The sequence below is a fragment of the Typopeltis vanoorti genome, chromosome 1, assembly GCF_054136105.1.
Source record: "Typopeltis vanoorti isolate ZY-2024b chromosome 1, IOZ_Tvanoo_1.0, whole genome shotgun sequence".
Lineage (NCBI taxonomy): Eukaryota > Metazoa > Arthropoda > Arachnida > Uropygi > Thelyphonidae > Typopeltis > Typopeltis vanoorti.
The window spans coordinates 10,911,653-10,932,036 of NC_143549.1; the positions used below are offsets into that span (position 1 = coordinate 10,911,653).

Genomic DNA, 20,384 nt, shown 5'->3' on the forward strand with positions numbered 1-20,384 from the left:
AACGAGATAACTATAGTTTTTTCAAAGGTGCAGAAGACAAGATATATTTGAAGATTTGATAACATATTTAAAATAACGACATTTTAACACTGATTAGGTTATCCCAGTATGGGAATGGATGTTTGTGATTGTCTTTAGGTGGAAGATGCAGTTCTTCGCCCGTGGTAAGACCACTGGAGGCCGGAAGTGCCTTGTAAAGTTCCAGTTTGATCCCTAGAGCAAGGTTTTCCGATTATGTAAAAAATAAGTAAAAATGCAAACATCATCATCAACAACAACAACAACAATAATAAATTTAGTTTAATCCTTTGTCCAAATGTGAGCAAACAAAGTTTGCACCTGAAAATATCTTCAGGACTGAATATGGTATTGTTCTACCTTACCGGGGTAAGGCAGTACAACACCGGACAATTCGTAGCAAAAAGTGGACCAAGCTAACAACACTCCTGTCCCAGAATCTCACATAATGCAAAACACATCTCCTTGCGGATATGTATAATGTTATGCATTAAGGGATTGGCCACTACCCAGACTAGTTTCGACCTTTATTGAGGTCTCTTCAGTGGGAGCCAGGCCCAGAGGTGGAGATACCAGGCAGAAGCAATAGCGAGGTCATTCTTACCTATAGGAGTTGCCAAAAGGTGTGCCACCTTCTTTATTAAATTACTCTGGATTTAAAGGAAGATGCTGAAAGTTTATTTTTCACTTGGTTTGACTATAATAAATTTAGTTCGGGTAGTGGCCAATCCTTTAATGCATTAACATTATCCTTTAATGCATAACATCCGTTGGCACAGCATATGGCATATGCTGTGCCAACATCCGAGAAATATACCTGATCGTTTTGGCAGTTAAACGAGTCTTCAATGGTCAAAATTTTATCTGTGAAGAGGATATCTCTCTGCTTGTTGTTCGCACAGATAGGAGGGTCTTTGATGTTATCAGCCTCTTCTGCATAAGTTTTGGTGTAAGGAAGTGTCCTGCAGAATGATGACAGGCTCTCACTTCCAAGTCATCAATTAGTACACGTGACATCGTTCATTGAGAAACATTCATCTCTTCTGACATCACTTTCTGCATTCTCACAGGATTACGGTGGCCATGTGTCTTCATAGCCCTCAGAAACTGCTACATCCTAACATATCATGGTTGACCTGTTCTTTGGCGGTCAGATGCGACTTGTGTATTGTTATAATGGTTAATAGTCTGATACACAAACATCCTACTGATAGCATTGTGTTTTTAGCGTGTTGAAAATAACAGTTGCTGCATTCCAACCTTCTGAAGTGCTATTACAGCATACGCGCTTCTCATAATCTCTCTCCGCTGCATGTTAACCTATACAGCTATATAACTCTCCTTCTCTACTGATAAACATTCGAATGTCAACTGCGAAACCAGGCTCGCGCAATTGTGTGGGAAACGGGCGGGTGTGCGGATGTTGTAACAGTATTCATGCAAGACTGTGTAGATTTTCAGCAAACCACAATGACAGAAAACGTTTATAATATATATATATATATATATATATATATATATATATATATATATATATATAAGCAAAAAGAAATGCATAGTATTGTTTATTTTCAGATTTCACTATTTGAACATAATTATTGCACTCATGAACTGGAAATGAATAACTGTTTACTTCATTTGCTACAAATATAGCAAGAAAATAAGATGTTGGACTAAATTACTGATATATTTTCAGGATACCATTCTCATCGTGTTTTCCGATAGTTTGCGAGATAAAACGTGCGGACTCTGTGGAATCTTTGATGGAGATCGGAAAAACGACCTCACAACAAACGATGGCGCATTAGTGAAAAATCCCATCGCTTTTGGAAATAGTTGGAGATCAGAAGGGACTGGAGGTAAGTAAATTATAAGTAGTTTGTGTCTTTATTTCAAAATTAGATTCAAGAGAAAATATTTATTTATGCAGTAAATAGGCGAGGAAACCCTGAAATTATGATCTCGATCCCATAACAGATAACGAATTTCAACGGCATGCAGTTCTGCTGTTGAATTCAATTTAGGATGAATGGCGATTTGTTAAAAAATTCGTGAACAGATTTTGTTCTCTCGTAATGCCGGTTAATTCTCTTCAGCCAACAGCCTTCGACTTTTCGGAGCAAAGCCCAAGCCTTGCGGCTAGAGTGGGTGAAGTCTACTTTTTCGGTTGTGATTTTCCAACGTAGTTGTTCATTAAGCATTTCTAAATTCTTTTTCCAATTTCAGGATCTGAATCTGTTTTGCATTTTTTTAATAGTTCCTCAGTTTTTTCAGGAGACCATCATAGGATACACTATTTCCGGAAACCTCTTGGTATACATCGCTTTGCAACACCTATCAATACTCCAACAAAACGTTTGTAATTTTCAACTTCAAGTTGGAACCAACAGATGTTATATTCGATTTGTTTCAAGTACTGTTCCCAGTTAGTTTTGCGAAAATTCAATCTTGGTCTTTCCACAGATTGTATAATAGGGATTTGTGTTCCTGTAGTTATAACGGGTCTATGTTGAGATCGTGGAAAGTTTTCAAGTACTTTCCTGTCAGTGGGTAAAGGATCATCCTTGGTGTTGCAAGTGACAAAGCAGAGGTCATAGTTTTAGTCTTTCTTCCACCTACTTGAATCAAAAGTGTCACAGTATGCATTAAACACCAGTGATAGCCCAAGGCTTTCGGCCCATTCCGTCAGTCTAGTATCGTTGATATCATTTCTTCAATAGCCCCAAGAGTAATGCTGACTGTTAAAATCTCCTATGTTAACTGCTGGATGTTGATGAGCAGGAAAAGCTGGGGCAGATCAAGTTTGTTTTGATGGTTTGTGAACCGACACTACCGTTGTGCCAGCTGCCTTCACTGTGATGATCTCGATGTTATTGTGATTAGAAAAATATAATGTTATGCAGTTTTCCATGTTCTCTCGCACGTAGATGGCAGAACCATATATATTGGTGAGAGGATGAAGCCCAGTGTTCTATGGCCAGTGATATTAGCTCTTGTGGTAATCTCATCTTCTTTGCTGATATGTTGTTCCTGGACAGAGATTACGTCGATGTTATTTGTCCTGCAAATTTTTCCAAGTAGTTCACTTTTGGCTCAGAAAGTAGCTCTGTATTAAATTGCAGGATCTATAGGGTGAATTCGGTTTCCCTTGTTTTCTGGATAGTTTTGGAACCTTTTCGACAAGGTCTACTTCGGTTTTGGTTTTGTTTTTTTCCTGTTACAATTTCCTTTCATTTTACACATATTAGTCGGGAGGTCAAAAAATATGACAGGTTCCCAATAGCTGAAAGTTTAGACGTCGCCCCCAAAGACGTCGCCCAGGTGTACCACAAGGAGGTATTTCACGATAATTCAGCATCGCAATTTAGTTCTGATTTTAAAAGATTCAAGTTGTTCCTCAACCATATCACAACGTAAATAGCTGCACAGTTTATACGGAAGCCGATAGCGCAGGCAGCACTAGTGTAAGGAACATCATTCCTTGTCCTTAGAGCATCCGTAGCCCTTACTGCAGGAACAATAAATCACTGCGTCCTTTTCTGATTTCAAAATGTTATTTTGCTTGACATCATTTCCTATTACATTATACTGTACAGTTTTTAATTATTTTTTAATTAGCACAATTTTTGACAATATAGCTCATTTAAACTCTTTTTTTTTCTGTTAGTGTGTTCTGACGCTGTATTAGGTTTAAGCCCTTGTCGTGTGGACGATACTCAGAGCAGACAAGTTGCTGATATGGCATCCCTCAAATGTCACTCTCTTTTCAATTCAGAATACAGGCCCTGTCACGAGGTAAGTGCTCTTTTCCTGTTAGAAGTTCTGGAAACCTCCTCCTCCTTACCACGTTACAACACAGCCCTCAGTTGCGTTGTAACGGGAATGCCAAGATTTAATTAAGGTGATATTGGCCGATTTGCGTTCATAGCAAGTTTAATTATTGACTGAATCATCATACACATTTCCCGTGATCCCTTGTAAGAATTCAGACACCGTCTCGTCCCTCATACGCATGTATTGGTCGTTATTGGTAATAATTTCTGATAATAATATGGATGATATTTTTCCTCGATATTAATATCTTAAATAAGCCAAATCGAATCTTTTACACTCCATTATAATTTCTGATATTTTGTTCTTCATTAAAAATCTTTGCGACGGTGTTGTGGCATCTACTAATAGACTGATGCCTAATCATATATATTTACTCATAAAAATTACCTCATTTCTAAATTAAACAATCAAAAAGGACGAACAAGGTTTTGACTTTTCTAAATGATTGTTTTCTAAACACATGATTCGTTCTCTGACAACATGTGCAATATATCGTTACAGGCTATCAACCCTGAGCCTTACTTCACAGCATGCCAGACCGACTGTTGTTTGCTCAACTCCGTTGATGGATGCGAATGTGACAGTTTAGCGGAATACTTTCGACAATGCTCCCGACTGGGAAAACTTCCAGACAGCGGATGGCGAAAGCCTGCTCTATGTCGTGAGTATATTGGGCTTAATTTTTCCTCTCCTCATTTCCTGTATAATTTCAGTTTTGCATTCAAACATCACATTCGTCTATACGAAGTTCTTTTCTTTTCTTTCTTTCTTTCTTTCGTTTTTTTTTTTTTTTTGGTAATGCTGCTAACTGAAATCAAATAACTACATTTCTACAGCGCTGCTTTGCACCAACAACACCGTCTATATGGAATGTGGTCCTCTCTGTCCAAAGACCTGTCGTAATCTGGAACCAGCTTGTGAACACGACCATTGTGTTGACGGATGCCATTGTGAAGAAGGAATGGTGTATCACAATGGACAATGTGTTCCTCAAGAGAGCTGTCCATGTCTTCACGGTAAAAAAGAATATCAAAGTGGAACACAAATAGAACAAGGATGCAATACTTGGTAAGCAAAATATCCCTCATTCTCTTCTTGGTATCTTTTTTTTTTTAAAAGAATTTCTTCATAAACATCCGTCTTGAATCCAAACGACGAACTGGTATCATTCATATTCTATTGTTTCTTGCAGCCTCTGTGAGCAGGGTCATTGGGAATGTACCAAACTTATCTGTCCATCTCACTGCTCCATTGTCGGAGGTCCTCATTACACTACTTTTGATGGGCATCAATTTGATTTTGTGGGAAGTTGCTCTTACTACCTTGTGTATAATAAGAACTTCAGCGTAGAACAAGAACAGTCCACCTGCGTTCCTGAGGGATCACCATGGACAAAGAACCGTCTGACTCCTCAACAAGTTCCTGTAACAACATGCACGAAGAAATTAGTTATTCGTTCTCCAGAAGGCACCGTAATCACACTCAAACGTGGAATGGAAGTGAGTTTAAATACGGTAGTATTAAGTTGCTATAGGAAATTATTAAATTAGCTGAATGAATTATTTGTTGGTCCAGGTTGACTTATTGTGTGCAATGGACTACATTGTTGTGATTGATTGGTGGTAATTGCTTCCCGATAATTTCTTAATTTACATCCATTTAGTCATAAAACCGATAGAGGCTTAGTTGTTATCATAACTGAGAGTATCTCAATCAGAAAAGGGTTGATTTTAGAAAAAGAAAAAGAAAAGGGGAGAGAAAGGGAAAAAAAAAACTACAAAATCAAAGTCCATCTTCTGGTTAGCCATTTTTCATAGTACTATACTTGAACTTCATCTGAAATTGCAAGCGCTTCTCATGTTAAAAATTGAATTCCCTTACCGTAATAGGTTAGAGCATCCTTTTCATCAGTTATCCGAAATTGGGTGCATTCGTTATGAACATCATTGATTCATCGATAACTGATAAATTCACATAAAGGACACATTGAAATAATTTTTAAAAAAAGTTGAGGTAATCTAAATTCAGTATCAATTAACACCCTACTTGAATTATTAAATGAGCTACTGTTTTATAACTGTTAAAACAGTAGCTCATTTAATTCTTTAGCTTGTGACATATGATGTTGTAATTGTCTTGTCCTGAAGAGTCGTAATGTTTCCGTGTGCTCCTTGCACTGTTTTGGCTATGTCGATGATTTTGTTTGTACAGAGCTGTAGTTCAGGATTAGGATCTATTTCTTGCAAGGCTGCTGTAATTGCTGGGCAGATAAAGATGTGAGTAATTCCCTTGGTGTCAGTTCAGTATTGGGAACAGTTGTTGCAGTTTCTATATGTTCTCGTATCATCTGTATTGATCTTCATTCCTCTATAATGTCCTGTTCGTAGTATTGCTATCGTGGTGGAGGTCTTTCTGTCAGCATTGATTTCGGGAATTTGATGTTGTATCACTGATTTCAGTGGAATTAGTTTTTGCTAGTGCGTTAGCATCAGCAAAAGTTATCATGTGAGTTTCTTGGTTGAGTTCTCTGGCCTCTTTTGCTAATTTATCAACTACTTCATTGTAATCAATGCCTACATGAGCAGGAATCCATTGTAAAATGCAACTTTTCCTAAACACTTTAGTTGACTTAAGAGTTTATGGGTGTCTTATGTGAGCTTGGTATTGCCATTTTTGATTGTCTCCATAGCTGATCTTGAGCCACTCAATTATAATTCCCTCAGATTGTTGAGATTATGATAATTTTAAGTAGGCTTCGAATGATTTATTTATTGCGTAAAGTTAGGGGGTAAAATTGAAAGCAATTCTCATAGACCACATATGATACTTGGAATTTTATGTTGATTTTTTTCCCCCCATTTCTTTTCCTTTCAGCGTCATGAAGCTTTAATTTGGAAAGAGGGGGGGGGAGAAGAAGGATAATGCAAATAGTATAACCAACTATTATAGCTTTCTATATTACACTAGATAGAAAACTGTTGCTGGAGTTAAATAAAATTAAATAAAAATTAATAATAATAATAACTTTTTTAATTATAATATACATATATTATATATATATATATATATATATATATATATATATTATTATTATTATTATTATTATATAATTAAAAATAATATTAATATTTTTTACACCTAAATAATAATTGTTTATTGTATTGATCTCTCAAATATTTTTATATTGTACGTTTTTTACATTTATATTTTTACATAATAATAATAATAATAACTTCACTTGAATATAATTTCCTCTCTGTGAAAAGACTATATTTTCGATAACTCGACTATATTTCGATCGCTAATCATGATGATATTGTTATCATAGCATACAAATGTGGGACAGAAAGAGGAAGCGATAGTTCACCAAACTGCATGAAATTATGAAATTAGCAAGATTTTAATTTCCTGTTAGTTTTATATTGTAGTTGCATTAAAGTGTTGTTTGGCATAGTTACTCCACTACATTGATGTTACCTTTCCTGTCATTCGCATCAACCAAGGTTTTGGAAAAATCCAAAACTTCGCGTCAAAGAATAAAGTAAATAAATCTTCAGCGACATCATGACCAGTTCTTGTAGGTAACTATTCTTTATAACTTGGGGCTTTATTGCTTTGAGAAACCCTTCCATAATAACAATAACCATTTTCTGGTTTGTGTTTCTTGCTTCAGTGAGAGTATTCAACTTCTTCTTCCTTTAATTACTTCCCAATTTGAAGTTCAGAAAATGCACATTCCTTAAATTTGGCTTCTGAAATTGCTGTCATCTTCTAATTAGTATCTGGAAGATTTTCAAAGATCTTGCAGAGATAGAGAGAAAGCGCTCCTGTTTGAGGCGCTCTCTCTCTCTCTCTCTCTCTCTCTCTCGTGACAGATCTTTCCTTGAAGGCTACGTTTCCTCGAAGTATTGTTAGTTCTGTTGTTTGTACTATATTTTGTTCTATTGTTTTCGTTGATAAAGCATAAAGCACAGAAAGCAAAAGTGTTTATAAACTCCTGCATACCCACTAGTATACCCACTGAAATCGCATCAATAATTCCTCCACTTAGTGCGAAGCTCGTTGGAACACGTGCAGCTGCAGGTCAACATCCCTTCACAGTGCACCTTGGAACAAGCAGAACAAGTTTCTTTTCCTCTTCCTTCATTCCTGCAACTGCTGTACTATGGAACAGTCTTCCCCTGTTGTGTTTCCCACGGAATGCAACATACATTAATCAAATTACACAAGTAACTCCTTTCCAACCCACTACCCGTATACGGTACTAATGCATTATAGGTTGATCAACTAACCTTTCGTGTATGGACTCAAAAAAAAAGTAATGCAGTTACTTTTTTTTAAATATTTTACACCGCCAATAATATTCCACAAAAGGATCTTTTGCATCTTATGACTTCCATCGACTTTAATTTATCTTAAAAATCAAATATAGTAGGCTGTATATGGTATAAATGTTATATCGCGACATACTCACTTCCTGTGGAAAAGGCTTCCCATTACTGTCAAGAAACAAAACTGAATCTTAGATTGATTTGCAATCAAACGAGCTCCATTCTTTCGACTCGTGAACTTCGGTCATTTCCATGGGGGGAAAAGATAATGATGTGACATCAGTAATATATTTCATTCTTTGTCTCAAAATGCTGTTCTAAAGAATTTTTTTATTTCCAAAGGATTCAATGAATCTTCCCCTAAGTTCACATATACTTTCATTCAATCAAGGTGACTTCCTCTCCACAGCAGATGTGGAAGGTTCATCATCTGTCATTACCGCAATATCTTTCAATGAATCTTCGCGTATCATTCAACAACGTCCACCTAGGTTTCAGTCCTACATGGGATTCTAAGAACGCTCATAAGGGATTTTCAGTAAAGATGAGTTACCTGGTCTTACATGGAGAAGGAATGTTCTCCCACCAGAAACTTCGATTTTCGTAACTCAGAACAGGTCGATCTGCCAGAGAACAGAAGCGATAGACATACAATAAGCCATTTTTATCAATTGCTTGTATTAGCTCAGATATAGGGCTGTATATGGTTTAAATGTTATATCGCGACATGAATTAGGTTAATATGCAGTTAATATCAAAAGTAAAGACAAAAATAATGGCTTCCAAAACTAATGGCTTCCGATAATGATAAATAATAAAATATAACGTAGGAGATGGATAGTTTTCGTATAATAATACAACTGCCGTGAGTTTACGGGAAGGTACGGTACCATCTCATCTCCCCCCCCCCCCAATTTTATCCGGGCTCGGGACGAATCGGGCCAATGGCTGGGTCTTAAGTACTCTATTTCTGACTTTAATCCGTGGGTGTTCACGGGTCGGTTTGCCTGTTTGCGGGAGGAAAAACCCCAGAAAAACTAGGGAGAAAAATCCTGCTGTCCACGCCCAAGACCGGATAACTTGGCTATGTCTCAGAAAGATCCTTAAGCTTCTCACGTCAGCGACGGGAATCGAACCCAGGACACTCCTTTCCCAGACATATGGTTGCAAGCGCGTAGCCACTCTGCTAACCGATCGGACTAATTTTATAACAAGTACTTTCAAATACCTGGGATGTGTCTTATTATATGAAGATGAAAAATATGTAGTCATTAAAATACCAAATTTTGTTAAAGGACTTTAACAAAAGTTTAAGCAATCCTTAGTGCAAAAACACACCAAAATCAGACTATATAATGTTCTGTCTAAACCAACTTCGTTATATGCAAGTGGAACATGGCCTATAAAAAAGAACGAAAAACGGATTCAAACAGCAGAAATGAAATTTCTCAGAAAAATAGGACTTTTTATGGTCCTATACCAAATAGGACCATAAAACAAATAAAGAAATTTTAGAATCCTGAATATAAAACCAATTAACCACTATAGTAAGTAAATATAAACAAAATTATTAGAACATCTAAATTGAATGTACAATAGCAGACTGCCAAAAATACTATACAGATATAAAATAGATGGAAGAGAAGAATTGGAAGACCAAGAAAGCGATGTCATGACACCGGAGAAGGCCACTTTGCCTAAAATCCATGGTAGGAAGAAGAAGAAGATGCACTTAACTTTCTTCTTAATCGCATATCCCTGATTTTGACACATTAAGAGTGAAATGAGAGGAGATGGTAGAATGTCATCATTGCTTTGGTATTTTAACAGGATAAGATAGAGAGAACTCTGTACATGTTCTTCAGTACTTTTCCTATGTATATGTCCTATGGTATATTGAATGAAATAATTATAATTTACGATTTGTCGCCCGAATTTTTCAAAATCCTAAAAGTTATGCATTTAAATAAAGTCATAGATTTTAGTACTATTTCATAATTAAAAAACACATTTTTGTCCCATTGTTTTCAGATTTCTGAATGTAAAATAAATGAATCAAATAGCATTGAATGTATTTATGAGATAAAATATGCATATATGTCTTTCTAGATTACAATAAATGGAGGGGAGGTCCTAACTTTACCGCTCACGGCTCCAGGATGTCGAATTTCTCGTGTTTCATCTCATTTCTTGATGGTAAGTATGACGAAATTAAAGATTAATCATACCTTCTGTAAAGAGTCGTTTCCAAAAATTATTGAGACATCTTCTTGTAAGAAATAGTTTTGCAACTGCTGCGAGTGCGAGGAAAAACGTTGAAAAAAAAAAGGCTTTGGAGAAAGAAGACTCAAAAATAAATAAAATAAATGCCGCTTACACTTTGCTTACAGTTCATCATGTAGTTTATGTTGAATACATTTGTGTGATGGCATCTGCGACCAACATTGAAGCACCCGCGCTTGAAATATATATAATGTCCGACCATTCTTTGAAATCACTATGCTTAGCGTCCCATTGAACTTTGCGAAAATGAGAGGAGTTTTTTTTACAACGTGAACTTGAATTCTCATACCATCTGACAATTCTAACTTGCCTCAATGGTTTTTGAAAATCTTGTTCTTTAATTAATAATTTGAATTCGTAGCTATCTGACTTGGGTTGATAATAATGATTATGCATGATTATGCATCATCAACGTATCAGGAATACACTCAACAGGAAAAAATATTATACATTAAATAGTAAGTACAAAATAATGTTGAGGATTTTTATGTTATTTTTCATATCAGAGACTTGGAGAAATGAACGTTCACTTTGAAAGTTTGCAAATGATTTTATTTTACTTTCAGGTGGAGCTTGCTAATCATATGACGATTCTTTGGGATGGTAGAAGTCATATATATATTGATGTTCCAGAATCTCTCCATGACAAGACTCGCGGACTGTGTGGTACTTTTACCTCAACTCAAATGGATGACTTCCTTACCATGGAAGGGGATATCGAACACACAGCAACTGCCTTTGGCAATAAGTGGAAGGTAGACGACATGTGTGAAGATGCTCTAGATCGAGACGAAACTGAAACCGCATGTGATCAACTTCCACACAGGAGGGAGATGGCAGATGAACTCTGCTTGGAAATTAAAGGCTTTGCATTTCGAGGTGAGCACGGGATGTTGAATGTCAACTGTGACTTAAGTAAATTATCAAATTATATCCGACTATTGGCTTATCTTAATACCCAAAGGGATATTTTTTCTCATTGATGAAATCAGAAATTTAAATATGAGAAATAATATTTTTAATATTATCCAAATCTTTCTTTCTCTGTTTTGTTTTAGACTGTCACGAAAATGTAGACCCCGAACCATACTATCAAATGTGTTTGCACGACGTGTGTGCATGTCAGACAGATCCAAGTGAATGTCTTTGTTCCGTTCTCGCTGATTATGCCATGCAGTGTTCCTATAAGAATCAAGCTCTGGCTTGGAGGTCTCAAGTTCCTCAATGTGGTAAGTTTCCTCATTCTTATTATTACTTTGGTCCTACGATTGAACTACAGCGAAAACAGCACGCATTATTCACAATTTGACTGGTGATACAGTTCACGTCGGATTCTATCCAAGTATTTTGATGTTTTGAGAATGATGTGTTTTAAATTCAATGTTTATTTCTTGTAAATAGTATCTAAAAATGTGCCAAGTGTAATAACGACTTGTGTAGTCAGAGGGGTGGAATTTCCAAACCTTGTGACCATTATCTTCAATTTCGTTTATACTCGTTTCTGTCTTTTTAAAGAAAGCCAAACTTGGATATTAAATCTTTAAAAATAATATTCAAATTTCCCAATTGCTCTATATGGAAGAATGGAGATTCAGCACAGCAAATAGACTCATTACTGAAAATGCGGTTTGTATATTCAATCACGGCATCAAAATGGAATTAGAGCGGTGTAAATTAATGACGACAGAAATTTTAGTTCATTATTATTATTATTATTATTATTATTATTGTTGTTGTTATTATTATTATTATTATTATTATTATTATTATTATTATTATTATTATTATTATTATTATTATTATTATATCAGACACTTGTCTGAATACCTTACTCCACACTATCAGAAAATATTCTACCAAGCAAGGAAAGTAAAAACAGAAAACAATTACCAGTTTATATGGATAAGAGACAGCAAAATATTCCTTAGAAAGACACAAGACTCAAAACCAATCGAAATAAAATCCGTAGATGACCTCAACAGGCTGTCACATTGAAAGGAATATTGAGAACTCGTAAAGAAGGACCAGCACCCCAACCAAGATGAATGCACACCATCAAGCAGACGTAATCACCCCGGAACATGATAATTGCCACATTCTGAAATCAATATCAGAATGGAAACAACTGACAATCCCCAAAAAAGGGCTATCTATTCTCCACATCAACATCAGAAGCATTCAAAAATACTGGCTGACCCTGTAAGCTTATCTGAAGGAAGATATAGACGAAATAGACATTTTAATACTGACTGAAGTATCTACAACAAACGAAGAGGCATCCTCCTACCAAATGCCACACTTCCAACAACACAAACACTGCAGACAAACAAAACGAGGCGGTGGTATAATAATATTTACCAAACATAAACTAGAAGTAACAGAAATAAACTATAAATTAGAATACGCAGAAAACATATGCATCGAAATTAAAAACATCAAACAAGAAAACTCCCTGATATTAAACGCAATATACAGACCACCCAACTTAAGCACCACAAAATTCCTAGAAGAACTAAACAGATGGCTTTCAGCCACGAAAGTAGGCACCTCAAAATACTTGATAATAATAGGAGACATTAATATAAACATTAGGAACATAAATAACAACACAGAACAATACCTAGACCTATTATCGGCATATAACATAACCCCATCCATACAGTCGTATACACGAGAAGAGATAGTCGGAAACACAACAACTTCAACCTGCATTGATCATATAAATATAAGGGCCCCTCCAAACAGCCACACAGCAGCCGTCATAACATGCAAACTAGCAGACCATTATTTCACAGCATTGCAGTTACACACTGAACCAGAACCCATAAAAATCACTGAGACTACAAAACAGTATCATAGCATTGTAAACGAAGCAATAGTGAACGATGAAATCAGAAAAACAGACTGGATGCAGATAGCATCTTTAGACTCTGCTGAAGCTGTATATAATAATCTTAAACTTGCATTTAACAAAATATACAACAAAGCATTAACAAAATATACAACAAAGCATTAACAAAAATAAAAATACGCCCCCAAACGAAACAAAATCCATGGATAACAGACAACATACTAACAGACATACAAAGAAAAGATGCCCTATGGAAACAACTTAAGAAGTCACCGAAAAAAATCGCTTTAAAAGCTGAATACAAAAGAAAACGGAATCTCATAACAACCCAGATTCGAACGGCAAAAAGAAACTATTACAGCAACAAATTAACAACAGCACAGAATGACATAAAGGAAACCTGGCACCTGATTAATGAAATGCTGGACAATATACACAGAACCACTGCCTCAGAAACAATTAAACACAGCTTTCCCTGCGATCCCAAATCCCTCAAACAGTTGGCAAACAACTTTAATCAGCACTTCGTGAACTCTGTCCAAAAGCTACAAGAAACAACCTTTCCTCACACATACGAACATTCTCCACTAGGTCCACGAGCAACCCAGTCGATGTGGTTCCCCACAGTAACAAAAGAAGAACTATCACTGGCAATTCAACAAATTAACCCTAACAAAGGAACGGGGATAGACGGAATCAGACCAAGAGCCAACAAGAAACACTCAACCAACCTACTTCCAGTTATACAAAAACTATTAAATAAAATATTCGAAACGGGACACCTACCTGAAACACTAAAGACTGCATTAATCACACCCATACACAAACATGGAAAAAGAAGCATTATAAGTAATGACAGACCCATCGCCACGTTCACTGTAATCAACCAAATCATGAAGCGCATCGTGCATCGCAAACTCGCCGCATACGTTGAAAAATTTCAAATCATACCCAAAACACAATATGGCTTTCAAAAAAAATAAAGGAGCAGCAACGCTCCTGGAAGATTTCACAGACCTAATAAACGCTGCATTGGATAAAAACAGAATAATATTCGTGCTATTCATTGACCTAACAAAAGCACTGACACACTAACACACAAAATATTGTAACGAAACTAACGAATATCGGAATTGGAGGTCGTCTACTCCAGTGGTTTAAAGCATACATGAAAAACAGAAAGCACACCACACGTATAGGATCAGCGTACAGTAAAGAGGTACATGTAACCTGTGGAGTACCGCAAGGGGCTGTCCTATCTCCCATTCTATTTAATATATGCACACACGACATAAGCCACCTTCCCTTAAAAAGTAAAATCTTCCAGTACGCAGACAACAACACGGCCATAGTATCCATTCACAACAACGCAAATATCGCTTACACAGATGTGCAACACGACATCAATCAGATCACTAACTGGTTAACAGAAAACGGCATATATATATATATATATATATATAAACCAATAAACCATGGAAAAACAAAGCTAATGATATTCAAAAACCCCCAAACGCTTCCCATAGAAAATAAATATTTCACTATCCGACATTCATCCTCCTATACACAAAACGCAGAACCTAAAACCATAACTATCACACAGGTGAAAACAACACGCTATTTTGGACTTCACTTCGATGCTGATCAAAGTTGAAATAGCCATACAAACTACCTACATACCAAGCTTAGAATAACAGCAAGCAAACTATACAGATTAAAAGACATTGCCCCAACCCACATAAAAATACTAATCTATAAAGCATTATGTGAAAACATTTTAAGATACAATCACATCATACGCATTCTGTGCAGACTACAGACTAATTACAATGGTTGCAAGATAAAATGGTAAAACTGATATTCTGCGAACAACCCACACTTATGCAGGAAGCACGGAAAAAACACAAAATATTTTAGGTGAAACACTTATGCCACTACACAGTCATGTTAAAACACTACTACAGCCCAACATGTAGAGTAACCAGAACAACATATCAAATAACAAGACCACAGTCAACAAACTACATAACATATAAGTACAACAAATCACAACGGCAAAGCCACCCGAAACTTCTACGTACCTGACATGATAAACAAACTGCCGTTCGACGACAGAAACCTAGGAACATACAGAGAGCTGAAACAGGCGCTATATAAATATTATGGCGAGAATGAAAATTAGAGCAATTCCTGTTTCTCCCCCGCACACACGCACGCACGCACGCACGCACGCATGCACGCGCACGCACGCACACACACACACACACACACACACACACACACACACACACACACACACACACACACACACACACACACACACACACACACACACACACACACAAAATCTATGACAACCCCCCCTCTCAAAAACCATCACTACAAGAACCCAAAGAAACAAACATACCATGTCTAAATCCTAAATCCAACCCTTCTTGTAAAAAAAAGATGAAAAAAAAAGTTAAACTGTGTAATACCAGTTGAAGTCCTCCAAGCACGTACCAACAAACAGTTAAATCAACACCTGGCTTGCGACCAGTATAGAAACATAACCATGAAACCACCACCATCTATCATCTATTATCTTCCTGAGATAAGCTCTGCTAAGCTTCGAGGAAGAAATCAGAAATGCCTCCCAAAGAAAGAATGTAATACATTATACAGGAAAAAATATTATTATTATTATTATTTAGAAATATTAACTTGCAAGTATCTGTTATTCACAATTGTAATGTATTGTAATTATTACTGTATCTATGTATGTAATTTATCTGAGACATAATAAAATGTTTAAATGTGAAAAAAAAAATTATGAAGATGAATGATTATTATAATAAAGATTATTCTTCTTCTTAAGTATTCTGCAATTGAACAGGTTCTTCTTTTAGTAGCAGAAACTTTCCTTCCATTCTCTTCTGTTCTGAGCCTTCTCTTTTAAGGTTGGTCTCCATTGAGCATGTCATCTAGCATTGTTTTCCTTAATCTTCCTCTGGGTCTTTTTTCGTCTATTTTTCCTTCGATGGCATCTCTGATGATTCCATTTCCTCTCAGAATATGTCCGATCCAGTTTCCCTTTCTTCTTTTTATCGTCTTTAACAGACTTCTTTCTTCTACTACTCTCTTTTAAGACTTCTTCATTAGTTATTTTATCTGTCCATTTGATTTTTCCATCCTTTTCCAAATCCACATCTCAAAGCTTTCCGAAATCTTAATTTCTTCTTTCTTCATTGTCCAAGTTTAAGCTGCATAGAGGGCAACACTCCATACATAACATTTTATTAGTATTTTCTTTAGGTTTTTGTCCATTTTACTTCTGAATAAATTCCATTTTCCATTAAACGTATCTCTTCTCATCGCTATTCTTGCTTTTATCTCACTTTTACATTACAAAGATTATTATAAAAATGTTATTTGGTACTTATTAGGCAATTCTTAAGATCTCCAAAAGATAGCCATCCTTTCTTCAAATATGCTGGAGTTTACAACATACCCTGCTGGTGTGGCTTGAATTAAATCGCCGAACTTCAAGGAGCCTTGAAATCAGGCAAAAAGAACACATTGGTTACGTCAATAATAATAGAGAAGAAAAATCTGGGTTAGTTTTCATTTCTCAAGAACGAATCATACCATAGAGCGGGACAGAAGCACACTTCCTTGTATGGAGGAGGACTTCCACTCCCGAATTTTTAAAGAGGCCACAGCAGTTGCCCGCTGTATACAAAACCTTAACAGGAACCAAGGACTAATCTTGCCCGTGATCTGGAAGACCCTCATTAGATCTCTCAACTCACCAGAACTGAATTACAGTGCCAACTATAGAACGTTCCTAAATAACAACAAGTGAGATCATGCACGCTCTATGCATGTATTGTACGCACTCTGTTCTTTCTTTAATATAATTGGAATCGGTTGATTATAGTTCGTAACAGTTTGTTACTTTTTAGTGCCTTACATCAGTTGTGTACCCTGAAGATGCCAACAGCCTTAGTTGGTGAAACTAGTTGGTATAACATAGTTGTTTATAATATGCACTTGATTAATATAATCCCATTAAAAGTCATTCCAAATGTTTGTTTTGTTTTCCTACTGAGAAGAACCAGTAGGTTAACGCACGGACACCCTCTAATAAACTTTTCAAGAGATTCACGCTCTAACACGAGCATACAGTGTGTATATCCATACTCAGAGAACTTTTCTATCTTCCATTCTCACATTTTATGTATGTTTCGTCGTTTTAGATTCCTAAAGGGAAGTAGTGGCAGCTTTTATTCTCTATTTTTTCCGTAAATCAGTAGGCTGCTGGTCTTCATTTCTCACAGTTATAAATTGAGTGTGTCTAAGAGCACTACAGACCATAGATGATGCCCCCAACCTTAACTAGCATTTTTTTGTAAGTACTCATAGTTGCTCTACAGTTAAGAGTTAAGGATCAAGAGCTAGATTTCATGCTTAAAAAGAATAAAAGTTTACTTTCACAGCCTTTTCAAAGATTCCAGAGTTAAAACTCTGGAATCTTTGTTGTGTTGTGAAAGCTACCCATGAGGCTAAGTAAACATTTCTTATACCATTATATTTATTTCATTCTAATAATTATTTATTTTTAATTCTTAAAGCAGTTATGGAACTTCCAGGGTGATTTCCTTCTACTTTTATACGCAGGAATCCACTGCATCGGAGAGCAGCAGTACCAACAATGCGTCCCCAACTGCCAATACAGTTGTGCTCAGATAGCTACTCAGACAGAGTGTCAGCCAAGATGTGTGGAAGGTTGTGCATGTCCATCCGGAACCACTCTCGATGCCCACGAACGCTGTGTACCGATCTCCGACTGTCCCTGTATTTACAACATGCACGAATACCCTCCAGGATTTGAGCAGAGACGTGGGAACCAAATGTGGTAAGTTAGCATTGAACATCACTCTCCTTTCTTGTGGTGTGGCAGAGATTCTCCATTGTCTTGTGAAGTCGTAGGAAGTGTTAATAACGAAGATAAAAGCCCTATTGATTATGATTGAGTACTCGAAACGCATTATAACTAAATATTTCCATTCGCATAAACACAAAAAAATCCAAAGAAGTGATTCCAGATTTCAGAGTAGTTACTTGATTTGCATTGTCTCATTCGGGACAGTTAAACTGTTGAAATCAGTAAACGATGCGATAGCGGTGTTTGAAAAATTTTATTTTCTACTCCTTGCATTAAAATTCAATGATTCACAAATGTGGCCTCTTTTTGCTACAGTTTATAAAATATTTGGCTGATTGAACGACTTAAATCGCAGAGGAGTTTTGGAGAAAGGTGTCTCCTCTACAATATCCTTTTCATTTTATTCGGATTTTATATATATTAACGAAAATGTTTGTGGAAGATTCTTACGAAAAACTGAAATTCACACTCAGAGAATTGTTTAATTACTAAGAATAACACTCTTAATTTCTTCTTATTGTTACATAAATAGAGGGTACCTAATCTTTTTTTGTAAAAAATAGATCTTGTTAAATCTATGTTCTTACAGAAAGCTGAGGTACCCCTTTTCTGTATTGGTTATACAGGAAGAATAGCCAAAATCCACAGACAGAACAAAGATATACTAGAAACTATTAGATCTTGGTTCTATTTAAGGATCATTACCTGAAGATCCACAAAATTAAAATAATAATAATAAGAAGAAGAATAAGTCTGTGCTATTTAGTTTTTTTTTTTTTTTTGATTGTTTTAAGACTTTCGATGGACGAATTTCATTCAAAATTATTACTTATATTATTTACTCGTAGAATGCTTATTTATCGAACATTTCTCAATTTTTTCCTTTTAATAGAGGCAAAATAAAATTTAGACATCATGGTAAGGGCAAGTAAGTACAAAATAAATTAATAAAATTTGGGATTTAATATGCACATGAACTCAAGAGGACGTCATAGCAGATCTGATTTTGGTTTCAGTCAGATTATTTTTATCGAAAAAAATTGGCGCAATCTTTCGAACTTATTTTAATAATTCTCCAATTGAGTGGAATTTTATGAGTTTACTTGTTTATTGATTTAGGAAGTCGATTCAATTTTGTCGATTCTTTTTACTTGTGGTTTCAATCGGATCAAAAGCAAGTTGGCGTGGTATAAATGTTCTGCAATCTTGACATACTTGTCAAATTTTTACACAGTCCCTCTACTCCATATGGTTCTTTTAATAAAGGTACACGTCATTACTTTGTCATGATTTTTAGAGAACTTCCTTTGCTGAGCCGATAAAGGGAATTCCTTTACACTGGAAATACCTGATTCGAATTCCGTTTTGAATAAAAAGAACCAGTTTTTAGCTGAATATAAGCAAGCATACTTGCCCAGAAACTCAGATGTTGCATTCTGCATACTAGACAAATCGGACATTCAATGTACGCAATTCAGCACTACAGACTACTTCACAGTCTGTCGTATTATAGCTTTAATTAGGTTCGTATAAAGAGCTAAGTTTCTGAGCTGTAACAGGTCAAAACCTAGGCCGTTAAACTTTAATTAAATAAGTGTCAAATATTTATTTTTACATTATAATGCATACTTTATTGGTCAGTGTTGTATACAGTCCTGATAGGTCTCTGAAAAACAACAGAAGTTTCGAGAATTGAAAACCCATCTCTGAAAATTTCGATATTAATTTTTTAAACAATAAAACAAACAGGGCTGGTAATCTTAGTAAAGTCAGTTTTTCGAATCACTTCTAGATTCAAAGCTATATCACGAAAGTTGTTTGAATGTTTTTTTTTTTTTACAATTCCATTTTTATTGGCAAAATGATTTAGAGTGATAAACTTTAATGGAATTTAATATTTGGAATGTATTAAAATTTGTCCCTTTTACTTAACTGATTTGATTCATTTTACTGAAAACTTTATGCAAAACGAAATTGTGCCTGCAGTATATGATGTCAATAATTACTCTGGATCCTAATCCTCGTGATCGTGAATGATGCAATTACACAAGAAAGATTTATTTTTTTTTAATAAATGTTTGCGATTATCTCCTTATGTTTTTTTTTTATTATTCTGTTGTCCCTACTTGCTTGTAAAAGA

General features: G+C 35.7%; 1 protein-coding gene across 4 annotated transcripts in view; it reads left to right on the forward strand.

Annotated features, from left to right (window-relative positions):
• Nucleotides 1–20,384, forward strand: part of LOC150109786 (uncharacterized) — a 1,408,745-nt gene that overhangs the window by 161,613 nt on the left and 1,226,748 nt on the right. For all 4 annotated transcript variants that reach the window (XM_090396626.1, XM_090396635.1, XM_090396653.1 and 1 more), the window contains 9 exons: nucleotides 1,715–1,877; nucleotides 3,686–3,813; nucleotides 4,354–4,513; nucleotides 4,689–4,920; nucleotides 5,045–5,351; nucleotides 10,293–10,379; nucleotides 11,033–11,345; nucleotides 11,525–11,695; nucleotides 17,977–18,214. In XM_090396626.1, the coding sequence (XP_090252752.1) occupies nucleotides 1,715–1,877; nucleotides 3,686–3,813; nucleotides 4,354–4,513; nucleotides 4,689–4,920; nucleotides 5,045–5,351; nucleotides 10,293–10,379; nucleotides 11,033–11,345; nucleotides 11,525–11,695; nucleotides 17,977–18,214 (1,799 nt within the window). The remainder of the gene's footprint in view (nucleotides 1–1,714; nucleotides 1,878–3,685; nucleotides 3,814–4,353; nucleotides 4,514–4,688; nucleotides 4,921–5,044; nucleotides 5,352–10,292; nucleotides 10,380–11,032; nucleotides 11,346–11,524; nucleotides 11,696–17,976; nucleotides 18,215–20,384) is intronic.